At 41.2% G+C, this 18,634-nt stretch overlaps 1 protein-coding gene across 1 annotated transcript in view; it reads left to right on the top strand.

The window, feature by feature from the left end:
* LOC124777172 (solute carrier family 22 member 7-like) overlaps window positions 1–11,012 on the top strand; it is a 205,318-nt gene extending 194,306 nt beyond the window's left edge. Inside the window, exons 10-11 of the mRNA XM_047252481.1 lie at window positions 1,847–2,034; window positions 10,404–11,012. Coding sequence (XP_047108437.1) covers window positions 1,847–2,034; window positions 10,404–10,646 — 431 coding nt within the window. The 3' untranslated portion in view covers window positions 10,647–11,012. The remainder of the gene's footprint in view (window positions 1–1,846; window positions 2,035–10,403) is intronic.
* The last annotated feature ends 7,622 nt before the right edge of the window (window positions 11,013–18,634 follow it).

The raw sequence follows: 18,634 nt of genomic DNA, 5'->3' as shown, positions 1-18,634 counted from the left end.
TTTCTCACTGAATGTGTGGTTAGGGGTACTAGGTGATCAACTCATTGGGCCACACATTCTTCCACCACAACTTAATGGACGGAGGTACCTTAGCTTTCTGCGGCGTCATATTCCAGGATTGCTTGAGAACGTTCACCCACAGCAACCTCAGATGGAGCTCCGGCACATTTTGCTGCTGGCGTGAGACGGCATCTAACGTGCAGATACTGACAAAGATGAATAGGTCGAGGCGGACCTGTACCTTGGCCTCCAAGATAAACTGATCTAAATCCTTTGGATTTTTGCGTTGGGGTCACCTCAAAAGCAAAGTATACACCACACCCGTTAACACGGTTGAAGAACTGGAGCAGATAGTTGTCCATGCTTGTCAAGAATTCCAGAATGATCCAGCGGTTTTCGAAAGGAATGAAATTCATTGCAGAGACGAGCACAGTATCGCATCCAGATGCAAGGAAAACACTTCGAACACCTCCTTTAACAGGTACCCCATACGTGAAATGCGAACTAATTGCGACGTTCAACAGAGTAGTAAAGTCTAAATTTCAAATTAATGTGTACTAACTACGACGATGTTTGCAATGACGTCAGTGGCGGCTTGGGACCATACAGTCGTGATTATCTCGCAAGCGGCTCGTTTGCTGACCAGTGTTTACACACTTACACACTTACGAACTGTGTCTTACAATTAAAGGGAAACACGCATAGGCTCCAGCTGTCAGACTGCACCTCCGATACGTCGCTCGTTCACAATGATACCCCCCCCCCTCCACCCACACACCTAGCGCGTGTCTGTGAAGCTACAAGCCAAGTTACTTTGAGCGCAGTCTTCTACATAAACTGCAAAAGTAATTTTACCAGGTAATTTAATTACAGCACATTAATGAAATTTGAGGAGATCGAGAAAGCGTTATTTTTTGCATTCTTCGTTTAATAAAAAAAAAAATATTCGGTACCCTTAGTTTTGGGTTAAACGTTTTTCACTGTATGTGCATCAGAATTTTAGCCATCATTGTAATACATGCATTCATACTCGTGGCCTTTACCGTAAGCGGTTACTACGAAAAATGGTTCAATTGGCTCTGAGCACTATGGGACTTAACCATCTGAGGTCATCAGTCCCCTAGAACTTAGAACTACTTAAACCTAACTAACCTAAGGACAGCACACACATCCATGCCCGAGGCAGGATTCGAACCTGCGACCGTAGCGGTCACGCGGTTCCAGACTGAAGCGCCTAGAACCGCTCGGCCACACGCGCCGGCGGTTACTACAACCACAGATTGTTGCTTTAATTATGTCTATACAAAACCAAATAACAACTATTCTTGCATGTGTGGTGTCTGTTTTTTCTGACGTTTCAGAATAATAGTAATATCTCGGCCCTGGCAGCACTTCACGATATGTCCAGTGTGGATGCAACCTAGGTCCAATATGTTGCAGGAACCATGAGACATACTGTGAGGAGTGAGGAAACTGAACAGGGGGGGGGGGGGGGGGGCACAACGAAAGTAGTGTGCGACAAGCTGGGACTTCAGGTTGGGCGGGAAGCGTTCCTGGGTAGCCGAAGCGTTAACGCGACCGCTTGCATAAAATGGGAAATCAGGCAAAAATTTTCACTTGTCGCCATTGAATTATTTCAACGCCTTCGCGTGGCTGACGTCGGTATTTCTCTTTCTTGCAATATAATAATTTCCGACCCTTAGATCCTTTCTTCAGAGTAGTCAGTGTAGGCTCCTCTACTACTGTACAAGTTTCATCCTTACGAGACACCAACGAAGCGCGTGGGAGCGTTGTCGCCGCTCACCATTAGGACAGCAGAGCAGTACAGTTGCTGGTTTGTTGTCAGGCTGGGACGTGGTGTGGGCGGAGATGACGCTGCTGGCGCTGAGCAAGGCGTTCATCTGCGCCGCCTTCTGTCCGCTGCACGTGCTGGCGCTCGAGACGTTCCCTACGTGTCTGCGCCAGACGGGAATCTCCTTCTACAGCATGCTGGGAGCCGCTGCTAGCGTCGCCTCGCCATACCTCGTCTTCCAGGTAACTACTTCTGTCTCTTCATAGGCGTCTCATTCCCCCCTCACCCCACATGGGTGGAGGGGCGAACTGTCAGAGAACAAGTATCCCGCTTTTCAACCATTTGGACTTAAAATGCATAAATTCGAAACGTAATTAAAAAGGTGAGATGCTTACGAATGCTTAAAGAACTACACTACTGGCCATTAAAATTGATACACCACGAAGATGACGTGCTACAGAGGCGAAATTTAACCGGCTTTGATAAAGGACGGATTGTAGACTATCACGATTGCGGTTTATCGTATCGCGACATTGCTGCTCGCGTTGGTCGAGATCCAATGACTGTTAACAGAATATGGAATCGGTGGGTTCAGGAGGGTAATACGGAATGCTGTGCTGGATCCCAACGGCCTCGTAGCACTAGCAGTCGAGATGACAGGCATCTTATCCACATGGCTGTAACGGATCGTGCAGCCACGTCTCGATCGGTGAGTCAACAGATGGGGACGTTTGCAAGACAACAACTTTTGTGGCGGTGTTCGTAGCGACAAACAATTCGCGGTAGAAACGGCTTACGAAGTCACCGCCACACTTTTAATAGCGGGCCGACCGGTCCGCTGGAACAGTGAACAGAAAGATGAAAACCCAAACACTCTGATTAAATAAAAGTCGGTACTTATCTGTATTAACGAAGATACAGAAACACAGTAGTGAACTCCGTGTCTACAGAGATCTGTCTAGTTCGAGTCGGAGCGGCTAGGTCAGCGTCGGCTGACGACAAACAACTCTGCTGCGATGAACACACAACTGACTAGCAAGTACACAATTCGGTGGCGAGTATACAACTGAGCGGCGAATACAGAACTGTCCTAGCGCTCGCGACTCCAGCGCTTAAGAAACCAGAAGCCAGCGGTGGCGCGCGCAGACTTGCGGCGATTTCCTGTCTCGCTGGCGCTGCTTATGCGGATGGCGTCCGTACTTTGATGCTGCCAACCTTTTGGCAGCGGGCTCGGGTGGCATTGCTGGCTAGGATATAACAACAACCATCTGTACGAACAGTTCGACGACGTTTGCAGCAGCATGAACTATCAGCTCGGAGACCATGGCTGCGGTTACCCTGGACGCTGCATCACAGCGCCTGCGATGGTGTACTCAACGACGAACCTGGATGCACGAATGGCAAAGCGTCATTTTTTCGGATGAATCTAGGTTCTGTTTACAGCATCATTATTGTCGCATCCGTGTTTGGCGACATGGCAGTGAAGGCACATTGGAAGCGTGTATTCGTCATCGCCATACTGGCGTATCACCCGGCTTGATGGTATGGGGTGCCATTGGTTACACGTCTCGGTCACCTCTTGTTCGCACTGACAGCACTTTGAATAGTGGACGTTACATTTCAGATGCGTTACAACCCGTGGCTCTACCCTTCATTCGATACCTGCGAAACCCTACATTTCAGCAGGATAATGCACGACCGCATGTTGCAGGTCCTGTACGGACCTTTCTGGATACAGGAAATGAGCGTCTGGTCAATGGTGGTCGAGCAACTGGCTCGTCGCAATACGCCAGTCACTACTCTTGATGAACTGTGGTATCGTGTTGAAGCTGCATGGGCAGCTGTATCTGTACACGCCATCCGTTATTACGGCCAGAGGTGGTTGTTCTGGGTACTGATTTCTCAGGATCTATGCACCCAAATTGCGTGAAAATGTAATCACACGTCAATTCTAGTATAATATATTTGTCCAATGAATACCCGTTTATCATCTGCATTTCTTCTTGGTGTAGCAATTTTAATGGCCAGTAGTGCATTAAAAGATGATTTTTGTCGACGGCAGGTAAGCTGTAGCATCTATTTATTTCGTGAATAGTTGAAGTTATCGGTAACTGGTAATATATGGAAAATAATGTAATTTTGTTTCACATTTAATCCTCCTAACTACTGTATGAACCGAGATACTGAAACACTATTAAAAACAAAACCATTTTGCTCCTTGGTTGTTATACAATCACTATCATTTGAATCATAAGATCAGGTGTTTTGGTGATGCGACATTTTCATTTGCTAGTCCAATCATTGTAATTTTACACTGTCTTGCTGTAGTTGGTGTATGCAGAAATGAGTCTGTTATTTAAATACACTCGAATGAGAACGATGCTACATACTCATCAATGGTTTAAATTAACATTACTGCTTTAGTGGTGCACACGAGAAATGATGGGAGTCGATCTTTGTGACAGCGGAACAACTGGAAGAGCTTCTATACAGCTGACTCCCATCTCAGCTGCTCGCTTGTTTGCTTTCGTGATGGTTCGCTGCAGACTCTCCATCTTCTTGAGCTTCCATTCCCAATGATGGCAACAGCCACTCCATCCTCCATACACACTGTGTGTCTCTATCACTGGCTGCCAGAAGCCAATCACACCCATTTTGACAGATGCCAATGCTCACTGGCCAACTTCCGGATGTAAACAAGACCAGACGATGTGCTATCGATGACTGGGTGCCACATGCAGAGTCTTGCCCTGCCGTTACTTCCCATGGCGCTGGCTCCAAGATGTTGACACTTCCTTGCCCCACACCAGACTGCTCTCTGCTGTCACATACGGCTGCTCCTCGCCTTGCCTTGGATTGCTCGGCTATTTTGCAATTTTGTGTTTGCCGTGACGTGGCTTGAACGCATCACCAGCACTGACGTCAACAGACAAGCAGGATGGTACTTCAGCTGAACGTTGAATCACTAATTCACCACACAGTGGCATATGTAAGTAAACATTAACACTCACATTACACAGAACAGTGCATTACGTGGGTGGATTCGACAAATACTGGGTAGTGTCGAATATATCTCTGTAGAGCAATGTGCTGAGTGATGCATTTCGAGTTTCTATGGTTGTGTATGTATGTCACTACGGGAGTAATGTAACTTCAAATTGTTGATGAGCATGGAATGCAGTTCTCGCTCGAGTCCACTATGACAGCGGCAATATATATTTCAGCGACAGAAGCACATTTGTATACACCCATCACAGTGTAACATTACAATGATGATGATGTTTGGTTTGTGGGGCGCTCAACTGCACAGTCATCATAGCCCGTGCAAAGTCCCAATTTTTTCACAGACGAATTTTTGCACAGTCCTATCTAGTCACTGTCGCGAATGATGAGGATGATGATAAAATGATGACGACAATAGAAACACCCAGTCCCCAGGCAGAGAAAATGTCCAACCCTGACGGGAATCGAACACAGGACCCTGTGATCCAGAGGCAGCAATGCTAGCCTCTTATTTTTTTTTTAATCTCATTTTGTTCGTTTTAGTTGTTGCATCTGCTCGGGGCGGACATCGCAAGACACCCGTTTCACTTCGTCGTCGATTCATTAATTCTGTTTTTTCATTACAGAGGGAAGCTAACCCTCTGACCGAACTGGCTGAGCTACCATACCGGCGTCTCTAGACCACGAGCTGCGGACGTGTAACACTACGATGACAGGTCTAGCACTTGAAAATGGCACATTGCCGACATCAGCTGATAACATGATACAGGTGAATGTGGTCATACTACAGCCAGGAGGAAAATTTAATGCTCTTTTAATAATTTTGTGGCTCCGGCATCCTATATGGAAAATCGTTACTGAAGCACTATGTTTCTTTTTTTTTTTTTTTTTAAAATAGAAGCATTCGAAAGCTGTTGATGACGTGAGTACAGTGACGTAAAGCTTGCTATAGTGTGTGTAAAATAAGTTGCGACTTTCGACAGCTCAGTACGGAGCGAGTGGAGGGAAGCGTAGTTGCCAGAATGTGCTGGGCGCGTCAGCAAGGGACCACAGTATACGGTATGCTAAGTATACTCGGCACGGAACCTTCCAGGCTCGCTTGACGGTGTTAACAGAAAGCCGTGCAAGCTTACCTATCTTTCTCAAACGTTTTTGAGGAAACTATTCGGTAAAAACTCCAATCCTCTCACATCTTATGATTTAATTCGTCAGCTTCGTGATGAACCGGCTATTATTTCGTTAATGGTCATAGTCATTGTGATATTTTGATAGTAGGTAATTTACTGCAAAAAATTCTTAATTTGCAGTGAAAAATAGGTATCGCTATGAATTTGTGTTTGTTGCGTGATAGGTCACATGTTGCTGCATATTAAATGTAGTAGGTAGATAATTATCCTTCAAACTTCTAAGGATATTGCCGTTTGTATCTAATTTAGAGAAAATTTAATGTATTTAAAGCGCTCCATGACGAACTCGTGCTTCACTGAACAAACCAGAATAAAATATTCATGAATTTCTCGTATCTCATAAATGGTTTGAAGTATCCAAACAGGATCTTGGCAAATGATAGCGCGCAAAGACGAGAGTGTTGTGCCGTACGATTAATATGCGAAACTTCCATATCTACTTCGATATTCAAACTATAATGTAATTATTGAGAGCTATCGATACTTGGTGAAACGAGAACTGCTGTGGGTTTTGTGACAATGTAAGTGAAGAAATTACAAGTTCATTTTTATACTAAGAATGGGCTGTTTCATGAACTATTGACCTGACTAGCATTCAGTTGCTATTATAATATTACACTATTTCAGGATTCTGTCGCAATTTCAACTGCATTAGAATGTTAGTGAGATCAATATTTATGAACTCTGCTGTGTTTTGACAAACGAAGCAGATTTTAACATGGCAACAAGAGAAGTAAAGTATTCGTTAAAAATCGTTACAGTCCTTCATGAATCAATGTCTCCTGAACTACTTCTTGGTATGGCTGACAAATCAAGACCAGTGCTGTCGCGCAACATTTTCAGTGGCTTCTTTGGTCAGCATTTAAACATCACTGAGAGTAAACTTCTTGTTTCTTTTTTTGCCACATTACTTTTCACCTAGGCCCATATACTCTGTCGGATTTAAATGAGCATAATACGGAGGAAGCCTGATTAAATTATTATCTTTACCGTTAGCCAGTTCGCTGCTCCGGTAGCGTGAAGTTTTGGCTTGTACAGCAATACAGGTTCCATTATCTTCGCCTTACACATGCTAGGTTCACCTTTACCTCATGGAACATTTCTTTGTACCTGAAAAATATCCGTTATCCTTCACTGTATTGTTGAAACTTTATGCATCACGACAGAGTGATAATGCGTTTTGTCCATTACATTTGTCGGATTCCGCGAAATGTTTTGCAGCAGAAAGTTATCCTCCCAGTTCATGAACGTGTTCGACGACACTTTTATTGAAAATCTCGTATTCATATGTACTGCACCGTTGTTGTTAATGCCAATACAAGAAACTTGTTCATAATACCTGATGACTAAAGAACACTTCAGTGCCACGAAATACAATGTTACAAGGAGAGCAGACGAACGTTGATGCATCTAATGCGTGCTGTTTATTCATGGTCTGGCAACAGGGGCGCTTTACTAGCCGATCCACTGGTGGCATGGTGGGGAAACCCGTCTCCCCATTGGTGTTACCTGGGCAACAGCGTGACGTCCCGCTACAGTCAGCCAAACGTCAAACCTCGCAACTAATTTTAAACATACAGTAACTGAGGCGATGATACTGTTCTCAAAAGTTTCTGAGACATGGATCTAAATTGAAAGGCAAGGCAATCGGAATCGGCTATTGCAGTGAGAACACCAGCAAGTGTGGCTCTTGGACCACACTCCGTCGTTGTATCGAGCATTTCCCATGTTTACTTGTATTCACAAGAGTTGTTCGCTTTGACATGAGTATGTACGTAACTTCTGAAACACTTTCCCCGAGCACCTTCTGATACACTAGAAGCTATAATATAGTTTACAACTCTTGTAGCTGATCCTGTATCTATGATGTATAAAGTAGGGCGGAAAGGCAATAGTTTTGGTCTTAGTAGTGCAGGCTTCCCATCTTGCTGCATATAACGACAGATTCTCACATGACAGGCCTGCTTGGGGGAGTTTATGCCGCAAATAGAATCCACATTCCTTGCGATTAAGTTTCAGCACGTATTTCAGTCTTAAGAGAATTAACTAAATGACGTGCCCCTCTGTATACTATGGTTTGCCAGAAACCCTATTTTTCTATTATGAACCGTTCACGAAACAAAAGGGTAGTTGCATCTCAACAGACCTCACCCTGTATTCAAATATAGCAATTAAAATTATGAATTTGAAACTTGACATGTCTGCTTCTGCGTGGAGATGTATAACAGTGGCTTCCCTATAACACATAATTCCACAACATTACCAATTCAGAACTCTCACTCTGCATTGGTAATAATTTGCTGTCGGAGACTGCTTCTATTCATGAAACTACAATCAAATTTAGTACAGCTTTTTGGTAATGATAAACGACATTAAGGGTCAATAAAATTATTTATTGTCATCGAAACACCAGTCTTAAAAAGGTCGCTGCAGACCCTCCAGAGACTAACATCGGGTATAATTAATATAAAACAAGTATATTTGCAAGATGAGACGCCTAATATATTTGTTGTAGATAAATAGTCAAGACAGATACCCTTGTTCATTTATGACTCACCTATGGTTGTAACAGGTCTACTCCAAATATAGCTTAAGTAAAGTGCTTTATTAAAGAAACCTCTCAGATTTTATTGTTTGAATAGATAGTAATGATAGGTACTGAAGCTCTGGGAAAACTATATAATTGTATGTACTGTGTCTTGCCAAAATTTAGTGTTAGTCTAATTTGTTGATATTTTCATAGTCAGTGGTCATAGTCATATCAGTAGGATGTGTTACTGTTTTTTTTTTTTTTTAAATTGCCGTACATGTTTTTACAAGTCGAAAATCATTAACATGTATCAAGTAGGATAGAGGACTCGAATATAAACGTACATGGTTGCTTCAAATTCAGAATTCCTGCCACCAAGTAATGGACATGAAAAACATACACAGCCATTTCTATCGTGTGCCTACGCTGATTACTATCGTATCTTATCAAAATGTAATGACAGTCTTTTTGTTCTGAACAATTGGTCGATGTTTTAGACTTTTCCGTTAGCTGTCCTTTCTATAAGAGGAATAGTAGTATCTCTCTCAAACTACCATAATTTTATCATCTGTATTAAGGAAAAAATTTTCACCTGCGTTATTGCAAGTCGAAGTTCGTTAATATGTATTAGAAACAGCACAAAAAACAAATGTGCTCTTCGATAGGCCATAACAGATGGCGTCAAATTCAGAAAGCCTTTTGCCATGAGATGGGTATGAAACTCATTCACTGTGTTTTCTGTCACACCTTATTTACAGGATGGCCTGTAGTTATGTACAGTTCGTTTCACTGACTGTAGCATTTGTAATTATGGATAGATAGTTTCGATATGGTAACAATGTGTAGTCTGAGCGTGGGGATAACGGTTACTGGCATTAGTGCAAGCCAGACAGCATGACGGAGCGGTTGTCTCTGAAACAGGGTGCGCATTGAGGTGCGTTTGTATACTGCAACAAACAATTACGCGGAGGTGAGACGGAGGATGACAGTCGAGTTTGGAGGAAATGGCGCATCTGTGTTAACAATCGCTAAAAATAAACAATAAATTTGACACTACTGGTAGTATTTTGCATGCGATGGGAGAGGGTAGGCCGCAGAGTATGCATACTGATGATAAAAGGGCTTGTGTGGTGGAAGCCGTTAACTCGTCCCATGATAAGCAGGAATCCCATTAGCGCATGTCCAAAGAGTTGAATATTTCACGCACAACACTGCAGGGAGTAACGAAGGATCTAAAATTTAAGCTATATCAGCTTCGTTGGATAAAATATCTTAACGAGGATGATCCGAATATACGCTTGGAGTATGCAGAAAAACGGCTGGGAATGGCGAAGGAAAAGCAAGGTTTGCAAGAACACGTCGGAGTGTTTTGAAGGACAAAGTGTATGAACATCACATACAGAATTTTGCCGAACTACAAGAAGCTATCACAGACGAGTTTTACCGGATAGCAATAGGGTCTGTTACGCTGCTTGTGACAATGTTGATCTTCGTCTCCAAGCATGTATCGATTTGGATGGTGTGTTGATGGACCATGCCATGGAGAAGAGAGATTAAGTCTCTTTTAAGGCTATGAGAGTAATGTGTTTACGTTCAATTTTATGTTAAACTTACTTTACTAGTTTCTTTACTGTAGTCTTTTAAATATCATTTATATGTTTGTGTGCCACAGATTACGTTAAAATGCGTTATGATGACCCAGTTGTCGCTGATTTTCTCTCCTTGACAGTGTCTGGAGCGTTCATAAACCAAAAGTGATATGGATCGTTAGCTTCAGTTGCACTTTTTATTTACATAACTGACCAGTGATAAACGTCTTTTTTTTCGTCTGTTGCATTAAGACCTTCTGTGTAATGTGGGAATATTTCTAACATTGTGCTGTATGTTACAGGGTCAAAACAAAGATGTTCAGATTCCGTTCCTAGTAATGTCTGCACTAGCTTCAATCGGCTCAATTCCCGCCTTCTTCCTCAACGAGACCAGGAAACGGCAAATGCCAGAGACCTTGGCAGACGTCAACAGAATGAAAAAGGCACTGAAAGTGAGGAAACTCTCGGCGCCAGATCTGACACCAGAGTACGTCAGCAACGGCAACGTCGGAGAAGATGGAAACAGCCAACGTGGCCTACCTTAAGTTGCTGTTACGGTTGTAGAACTGCAGAAGTACTACCACCGTGAAAACAGAAAAGTAAAACTTGTAACAAAACTAGATACAATTTGTGAGTATGGGTAATCACGGACACCGCAAATACTGAGCTCTCCTTCAAAAATCCAGACTTTTTCAGCTCTTGTATTATTTTAATATTCTGTACACAATAAGTTTTCTAACATTGTGATCTCTAACAAGAATTAAAAAAGATGTGAATTTGAAATATTGTTCCTCAGTGAGCTATGAGCCTAGCCCCATGTCGTGGTGGCTGCGGCGTTCTGTCCATTTGATGTTGTGTTTTGTTCCGTTTTTCGCTTTCTTATCCCTTTCTCTCTTTTTCCTTCGCCTCACGACATTGGTAATGAAAATTTTGTTTCATATTTCATTCAGATTCTTTATGATTAAAGCTAAATGATTACAATTGAAGGTAGAAGATTTCTTCTTTCTGTAATCTCTGCAACAAATTAACAAACATTTTGTCTGTGTACGCTTTCACCTTTTGACCGGTAATATTTTACAGCCTCTCTTTTCTGACAGCCCCAAAATTTATTTAAGGCACAAGTATTTCTCGTGAGAAGTATCATGTTAAATTTTTCTTTTTATTGCAAGGACACACTTATGGTAAACTGAAGCAGCTGACAGAAATGACGTAATAAATCACCAAGTAAGTAAGAAATTGTTTTCGAAGATAAATGTGGAAAAAAAACGTGAGATACAGCGATATAAAAATCAGTTTTGACTGCGCGGATATGGCTGTCCACACACGTTTGCACTAGAGAGCGAGAGAGTGAGAGAGAGAGACAGAGAGAGAGAGAGAGAGAGAGAGAGAGAGAGAGATGCGTGCACCCACATAAGAAAATAGGTGCATGTCATAGAGGAAGATAAGCTAAACAGCATTGAGAGTCGTATAGAGAACCGACAAAGCTAAGCACAAATGTAGACAGATAAAAATGAATACTGAAGCAAAATAGGTTATTCAGATTTAGGTATGTTTTCAACATTCGGTCCTTATACAGTAGATAAAAAATACAATTAGTTTCAAGTACGAAAATGAACAAGTAACACCTGCACAACTAGAAAAAAAGGAAAAAGAAAAACATTTACATTACCATACCTGGTGGAGATTTGTTGGAAAAATATGTAAGAGATTTTATAACAGTAATCTTAAAAGAAGCTTTGGCTCAGAGAATAAACTGAGACTAAACACAGAATACACAAAACTAAAAGGTATGACTAGTCAGCTACTGTGACGTTTTCTATACTATACAAACAGGACAAACATTTATTACAAGATATAACTTCTCCACACTAAATACACACCTTAGATAACAATAGCAGTCTTTGGTAGACAGAAGCCATAATCTTTTAGTTCTTCACATAAAAGAAAAAGGATAATTACTTGAATATTGCAAACAATACAAATCGAACTTCAAAATAATGTATTGAACATTTTGAAAATATTCTTCTTAATGCACATAATTAAGATCAAAAGACAGCTGTAAATTTACATTCAATAAAAATCTACTTAAATAGTGGATAATAAAGTGTGACAGAGTGTATCTCTGATATCATAAATGTAACAAAACAAAATATTATTATGGTTCACATATACCGTTAAAGATATGAAAATATTAGTAAATATAAACATACAGTCAATAAATGTACGTTTATAATGGTTTGATTTTCCACAGGTAAGTACCAATTAAAGAAAAATAAAATAAAATAAAAAAGAACAAATTACAGTTATGACAAAATACACATACAGAAATGCATTTCATACAATTGATTGAAGCTATGGAACAACGTATAGAAAAAATATTCACTTTAGACGTTTAATTTCGTTGATAAAAGGAATGGAATATCATATACATATATTGTTATTTGATGTTAAATCTGTGAGATGAGTGCAACAATGCCTATTCCATAAAAATGTAAGTGTAACATGGTAAACGGGGTGACCCTGTAATACTGACACTTAATTTTTTATATCTGGTTGAAGACAATGAAACAAAGTTATGACAAGTATTACGTCATATGGTTAGTACGAGAAACATTTTCATTTGTTAAGATACTGATGCTTTATAACAGGACAATGTTCCTTTCTAGAGTCACTTCGGTACCTCTTATGGACTCATTAATACAATGCTTGAAAATGTTCCCCAAACAGCCAAGCACTGTTCTCAGAATCAAAGCTACTTGTGCAGCTCACTTTCGGCTTTAGTGCCATAATAATCCCTCATACCTTAAGCTAAAACTGAGACCTTGTTATTGTTGCAGCACAGAAAGATAAAATATAAAATTTTTTGAAGTTTTCTCCAGCTAGTTAAGCCAAGTCAGACCAAGCCAGTGTGTCATATAGCAACGAGAATGACGAACAGGCAGAGAGCCGATACAGCAAATAATATTGCACGCCCAAAACCCTGTTGCTTTACCTCATCCAACTGAAGAATATGTAATTCAGCAACATGATCTCACTGAGGGGGCATCATAATGTCATTCTGACATCTCAGCACAGTCCTGCAGAAACGAGTAAATGTTCCACGAGAACACTTATCCACCTGCTGACATGGGGCAAAAGCACCATGCTGAAGCACTGGAAGCCACTGTTGCAACACTGAGATGCGGCAAAGAATGCTGATGAGCCCAAAAACCAGGACACATGTGGTCATCTACAGCAAGATTCGTAATGTCATTACCTCAGACAGACTCTAACAAATACTGAGAATTCCAAGACCATATGCGATTCAGTTACAGCGAGCTAGTTATGATGCGGATCCTATGACGTGCGTCCAACCGTTTAGATGACTTCTACCTTCGAGACTGCTGCAAGCACGTCTCCCAAACCAAGTCGCTGTATGCTGCCAACACCTTATCAACTCATGTGAAGTCTTCAGGGGACTTCTACCTCTGGGTGGTTGACAGATAACTGATAGTGTTTGGTACACCGTCAGTCTGTCGCTATATTTGGGAGGCATGCTAAAGGCTGCTACGCCTGATTTGCACTACCATCAACATCCCATCAGAGTTCCTGGTCTTTACTTTGACCTCGACGAGAACACCTTAGTGAAATGCAGTCGACGATATTGTGGACGACGCCATTTTATGAGCTATGCATGCCGCTCCTACCCTGCATGGTGCCACAATCTTACATAAGCAGCTGCAATGGAGACAACAGTCTCGACGATCTGTTGTGGTGCAAGAGTCAAGGCTGCATGCTGCATCCACGTCCTCACCATGGCCACTGAGAAGAGGATTCAATTGTAACACTTAAATCGAAGGTGCGTATGTCTTGCTAGTGCTATTTCATTAGTACACAGAGCGCGAACTGGCCTTCACCACAGTATTCTACACTTCACCATCCTGCAACCATAAGGGCGTCAGTCCAGGCCCTTACATTATTTTGCGAAATGCGCTCCTTAGACTAGTACAACAGGACACTTATTAACGCTTGGTGATGTGTATATTACGGCAGAATTCGAGTTCTTTCTTGTATTTTACGATAAGGATAAGGAATGGTGGCGACAGAAGATGAATTACATAATCTCGATTACTGTGTCACAAATGATTCATAGAGCTGAAGTTGTACTGAACATGTAAATAAATTGAAGACACAGGGAATAACACTTCTCCATACCAGATGCGGTAGACAAACTGCTGATATGAATGGGGCCTTTAGAGCACTATGTTTAGTAATCCTAAGAACTTTCTAAGGATTGGGTCCTGAAAAATGTTCAAATCTTATGGGACTTAACTGCTAAGGTTATCAGTCCCTAAGCTTACACACTACTTAACCTAAATTATCCTAAGTACAAACACACACACCCATGCCTGAGGGAGGACTCGAACCTCCGCCGGGACCAACCACGCAGTCCATGACTGCAGAGCCTTAGACCGCTCGGCTAATTCTGTGCGGCGATTGGGTCCTGAAAAATTAGCAGTTATCGTTTTTTTTTCTAATAGGTTGCCAATTTCACTCTTTCTGCGAGGCAATAAGACGTAAAGATCGATAATAACGTATCGTACAACTAGGTTTCCTAACACACACACACACACACACACACACACACACACACACAAGCGCGCACAGAGGTACACACGTACATCATTTCAGTGCTATTTATGAAGTGTGAGAGCAAATAATAGAACAGGCAGCTACAAAGAAGCAAGTTCACGATTTCTGAGGTCGGTAAATTCCCTGTGAAGCTGTGAATCAACTGAGTAATGACCCCTGGAGGAAAATAGTGAACAGCACTACGGGTGTTGTCAGATGGGCAACCAGAACCAGGGCGTTGTGGAAGAATGCATGAGAAAATTAAATACACTTGCGGAAGGGAACAGGACTAGCTGAGGCAGAGCAAAACAATTAGACTTCGAACAGCGATGTGAGTGAGTTTCCATTACCATTACAAATCTGAAAAGAGATCAACCGACAATACACCGTGAGTACTTTTTTCAGACTGTAACTGTTAACATACTGCTAAATTATTTTGTTGTTGGATGGTACAACAAGTTAATAATTGAAATTTTTAACACCTAAAAACTATGAGTTTTCTACAGTATATGAAAAAAGTTTCCGTTTCCATTGTAACAAATTACATGAAGATATTTCATTGCGTTAGATACTGAACAGATCTTTTCCATTTGTCGAATTCAGCACCAGAGACTGTAGGTAAATTTGCACTCACAGATGTGACGCACATTGTCCCGTTTTCTGTTTTCTCTTTTCGGCTGGCGTCTGTGCGTTTTAACGGCCGGGGTCCGTATGCCAGATCCGGAAACACAGTCATTTGACTACATGAACTTTCAATATGTGTGCCTGCGGTAAAGAAGAGGGTGGAACCACATTTCCTTCAACAGGTACAATGCTATATGTCACCAACGTCTATCACCATCGGTTGCTACTTTCTGACGTATCACAGTACTGCTTCGCTTGAAAGACTTGAGAATATATCGCCTTTTAGTTAAAAGAGCAGGCCAACTTTTTGTTGATGTTCAACGCATTACATTTTACGCTGTGGCAACATCCAAAAGTAAAATACAAAAGAAAAGCTTCTCTCATTTTCCCCTAAACGAAATACAAACTCTCAGTAATCCTGGAACGTTGCGCAAGAAACTAAGGGTGCAGCGTAGTAAATGACCTGTGAGAACGAAGCGCTCTGTCGTGAATTTTTCATATATATATGTATCCGTGTGTGTGTTGTGTGTGTATGTGCTAATAATGCGTAAGTTCACATGAGGCTACACATTAGATATTCAATACAACTTCGTTTCACGGGCAAGTATTTTCATTTTTGATTTTGTTAAGATGTCCTAATTCACGTTCCCTATAAATAAATCACTTTGGAGTATGTGTTTAGACGTAAAATAAATTAGGAACAGCTCGGTGTAAAGCACCTTAATCTTTTACTTTTAGACATATCGTAGGTTCTCGTGGAAAAACACCTTTTGCATGGTACACTTATTATTAACTGAAGGCCGAGCACTTTTTAACTGTAAAATTTTCCGCACTTGAACAACAGAGAGCCATGAAGCGGCAACCATAAGAATCTGTCTTGATATCGATACCACTCTTCGCAAAATGAATGAAATTAACTTGACTTCAGTCTGTTTATTGAAGAAATTAATTGTAACCATCTACTTTTTGCTTTACGCCACGTAATATTGGGGTAATTTGAAAAAGTCTCTGCCTTCTTGCAAATGGCGGCCAGCAGTACTAATTAAAACTCGTGCTGTACCTCATGTCATTAAACTCTGAAAAAATTACATTGAATTTTTCATACATGTAGGGGTGCTAATCCTACTGAATGAAAAGATTTTGTTATCATAAACGGCATATATTTTACCAGAAAACGTTACAAGATACACACCTCTCCATGTACGTCTTTCTCATAAAAAGTTTCGAACCATAGTAAACAGATTATGAAAATCTATTTCTCTTGCTTTCATTGTTCTCAGTATCTTTGCTACAAAACATAGATTATCATGAAATATCGATACCGCTTTTCATAGACATCACAGTGAAACAATTAATACTTTTATGTACTCTTTTGTACACAGAATAACAGTTCGTTTTATTACCTAAATATTTCATGTCAACAATACATAAATGTTTTTCGTTCTCAAAGGGCCAGCACAATGGCCCCCTGTTATTACTGGACAACAATTATATGAAGTTTTATGAACAGGCATTCCACACGCACTGTTCGTTAAATAGTCACGTCACAGTTTGTCACAATGCACTCGTAAAAACAAAACGTCAAGTTCATAACGCTTTGTTACGTGAGCACTCTTAACATCAGTTGTGGGTTCGTTATCGTATTTGTTTTAACCAGTTATTAATGATAATTTCATGCAACATTTTCAGATACATAGTTTCACATTTATAGTGTCTTCACAACTTCATCTGCTTTAAGTAGTTATCAACTAATCAGTTTACCAAGCCTTGTCAGTTACACACCATTACACTGATTGCGAGTTGAAAATTATGTTTAAAAATAATCAATTAGTATTTAACGATAGCTACTACATAATAGTCTTTGTATTGTTATTTGCAATTACTTGCTCATTATATTAATGACTTTTTGCCCGTTTTTCACCATAGTACTGCAACCAATGAAAATAGTCTGGTAAGGTTTAACATTTCCCGGAAATATACGTGTTAACGCCCCTGTTCGACCTACGGGCCGTGGTAAAAAACCAAGGATGACAAAAGCCAGCCCGAAGTCTTCAGACTGTTTCCATCTGAGAATTCGCACCATAGTTACCAATTTAGTTACCAACTAGGCTATTAAAGTTGTTAACGACGTTTTAAAAATTCAGACTACGAAGTTCCTGAAGCACCAGTACAAATATACGTTTCTTAAAAGAAGTCGTTGCACCTGCTTTCAATTATACTGTTCTTAGAATCTCAAGAACGCAAATATGTTGTAGAAAGTACTATTTTTGTTGGAAATCTTGCAGCAAAGTACATAAAGTTTCTTCTTCGGGTTTCTGTGCCGGAAATCCTGACTCAAGGCACAGGAAAAGATACTAGTAGATTGACGTGGTTGGCCGGTGAGCTGCGATAAAAATACAGGACCACACATCATCGGAGATCAGCAGTTGCAGGCGGCTCTGCTTGGGTGCGGGGAATTCTGTTTCTGGCCTTGGAGGTTTCACACCTTATTTCTTCATCAGTGTCACTGGAAGTTTCAAGACATCTTGCTGGGCATCACTGATGAGATCCTTGAAGGACAAAGTCTTTGGGAGTGCAAAATTTAGTCCGTTTTCTCAGTGTCACTAAGATGTTTATCTGTGAAAACAGCGCATTACATCTGCATAGTTTATATTATTGAGATGATTGGCATGTAAGGCGATGGAACTTGGAAGTTTCCACACAACAGTCTGCTGCCGCTTTCAGTCCGGAAACACCACAATTAGAATACTGTTTAACGTTTCCAGTGCTTGTCGAACTTATTTACGCAAACAGAATTACGCAATGCTATGATGGGCACCTCTCGGGAGGGAGGGGTTAGTTAACCAAGCAGGGTTCCTGTTAATTTGGTTTTGGTGGTGGGCCCATGACTTAACCGTTTTAGATAAGGGGTAACTGCTCTTGCTTGGACGTTGGCAACAAGAGCAAGGCTGCCAGCTAAAGGAGAAAGAGGGGACTCTGACGATGATAAGACTTGCACTTATAAAGTATGCAAATGTCACCTGCAGTCTTTGTGCAATTGCCTTTGTTATTGATAAAATCTGTGCGAAATGGGATAGACGTGATGCCAGATGGCGTTAACAAGATGGACCCACTGTACCATGTCTGATGCTCACAGGGGTTGCCACAAATGTTTGTGGCGATCGCTTGAAGGAGGCTTTCATATTTGAGGCTGCTCACTATATGTCACACATGAAGGTGCTCCCCAAACGTTTGAGATTGTCCAGTAATGGCAATGGGGCCACACTCTATGCTGGAAGATCTCTACCAACAATCATTG

Source organism: Schistocerca piceifrons, chromosome 2 (genome assembly GCF_021461385.2).
Source record: "Schistocerca piceifrons isolate TAMUIC-IGC-003096 chromosome 2, iqSchPice1.1, whole genome shotgun sequence".
In the NCBI taxonomy this organism is placed as follows: Eukaryota; Metazoa; Arthropoda; class Insecta; order Orthoptera; family Acrididae; genus Schistocerca; species Schistocerca piceifrons.
Note: the sequence above shows the minus strand (reverse complement) of the source record. Positions and strands in the feature narration are given on the sequence as shown.